General features: G+C 27.8%; 1 protein-coding gene across 1 annotated transcript; it reads right to left on the minus strand.

The window, feature by feature from the left end:
* Positions 1–1,088: 1,088 nt before the first annotated feature.
* Positions 1,089–1,748, minus strand: LOTGIDRAFT_108579 (hypothetical protein; the record flags this gene model as incomplete). The annotated part of the gene is made up of 1 exon (XM_009066849.1): positions 1,089–1,748. A coding segment is annotated over one exon (660 nt), but the record flags the coding sequence as incomplete, so codon positions are not given.
* Between the last annotated feature and the right edge of the window lie 662 nt (positions 1,749–2,410).

Here is a 2,410-nt window from a genome sequence, read left to right on the forward strand (position 1 = left end):
CTATCCAAATACAGTATCCATATATTTCAAAACTGTTCTTCTATTAAAATGATTTGCTATTCTATAGTAATACCCATATATTTTAAAAACAGTTCTTTAAACAAACGATCCGAACTTGACTCGAAGTGTAGACATGAGAATTAAGTTCTACTTATCCAACTTATTACATGTATAAGCTTATAGGTCAGTTGTCTGAAGATGGCATAGCGTTAAGCTCTGAGTAACAACAAAATGTTTTTTAAGGTTCTGTTTTGATATTTCTATTTCTATTTTAAAAACAGCATAAATGGTTGTATGTATTGTAAGAAAATTATTTGAACATTCATGATCTATACCATTATCATCAGATGACAAAATATGTGAATTGTGTTGAAATGTTATATATATTGTTATTAAAGAAATGAGTCATACAATAATATATTAGTTTGTGTTTTTATTTTATTTTTTGCCTTTGTTATACCAGTTGGTTTAAACAATGGCATGTAGATTACAATGGGATAGGTTTGAATAAGAAAAAAATTCGTCTATATTCCAGGATGAGTCAGGAGATGAATTAGCACCTACTATACAAGAAGAATCAGAAGAAGAAGAAGTAGAAGAAGATATTATACAATCTATAGATAAATCTAATCTAAATAATTCATCATTTAATAAAAAACCTAACCCTTTTAAACCTGGTGAAATGATAGTGCTAGAATTTGCTCCCAGTGTCAAAAGTAAGTATGGAACAAAAAAATATGCAGAAGAAGAAACATCTCCCTGAAGAATAAGGTGTTTTTTTCCCCAATTTAACAGTTTTGCAGTCATATCACTTTATGTTGCTACAAAGACTGTTGATTTGGTCAAAAACTGAGGACTGGTGTGATACGTGCTATGCACATTAAAGACCACATGACAGTTTTGAAAGAGTACCTTTTTGGCATTAATTTCTGAGCAAAAGTTTCCTCTTTTCACGCTTCATGCTGTGACCTGTCATATTGTTTTCCTTATTAGCTGATGAATCTTTACTTCAATCTGTATTAAATCAAAAATGTATGACTTGAAAATATTGTAAGACATTATCAATTGTTAATATAATATGCTTATCTTTATTTCCCTATAGAAAGAGAAGAGAGAAGTTTGTCTACTGTCAAAAGAAAGAGTACTGATTCATTGTTATCAGCCCGTAGATCATCTGATAAATTAATATCACCTAGATCACAACAACAAGTTATACTCAATGAAACTAAAGAATTACAATCAGGTAAAATACAACTAGATAAATTAATATCACCTAGATCACAACAACAAGTTATACTCAATGAAACTAAAGAATTACAATCAGGTAAAATACAACTAGATAAATTAATATCACCTAGATCACAACAACAAGTTATACTCAATGAAACTAAAGAATTACAATCAGGTAAAATACAACTAGATAAATTAATATCACCTAGATCACAACAACAAGTTATACTCAATGAAACTAAAGAATTACAATCAGGTAAAATACAACTAGATAAATTAATATCACCTAGATCACAACAACAAGTTATACTCAATGAAACTAAAGAATTACAATCAGGTAAAATACAACTAGATAAATTAATATCACCTAGATCACAACAACAAGTTATACTCAATGAAACTAAAGAATTACAATCAGGTAAAATACAACTAGATAAATTAATATCACCTAGATCACAACAACAAGTTATACTCAATGAAACTAAAGAATTACAATCAGGTAAAATACAACTAGATAAATTAATATCACCTAGATCACAACAACAAGTTATACTCAATGAAACTAAAGAATTACAATCAGGTAAAATACAACTAGATAAATTAATATCACCTAGATCACAACAACAAGTTATACTCAATGAAACTAAAGAATTACAATCAGGTAAAATACAACTAGATAAATTAATATCACCTAGATCACAACAACAAGTTATACTCAATGAAACTAAAGAATTACAATCAGGTAAAATACAACTAGATAAATTAATATCACCTAGATCACAACAACAAGTTATACTCAATGAAACTAAAGAATTACAATCAGGTAAAATACAACTAGATAAATTAATATCACCTAGATCACAACAACAAGTTATACTCAATGAAACTAAAGAATTACAATCAGGTAAAATACAACTAGATAAATTAATATCACCTAGATCACAACAACAAGTTATACTCAATGAAACTAAAGAATTACAATCAGGTAAAATACAACTAGATAAATTAATATCACCTAGATCACAACAACAAGTTATACTCAATGAAACTAAAGAATTACAATCAGGTAAAATACAACTAGATAAATTAATATCACCTAGATCACAACAACAAGTTATACTCAATGAAACTAAAGAATTACAATCAGGTAACATACAACTAGATAAATTAATATTACCTA

The sequence above is a fragment of the Lottia gigantea genome (assembly GCF_000327385.1).
Source record: "Lottia gigantea unplaced genomic scaffold LOTGIsca_8, whole genome shotgun sequence".
Lineage (NCBI taxonomy): Eukaryota > Metazoa > Mollusca > Gastropoda > Lottiidae > Lottia > Lottia gigantea.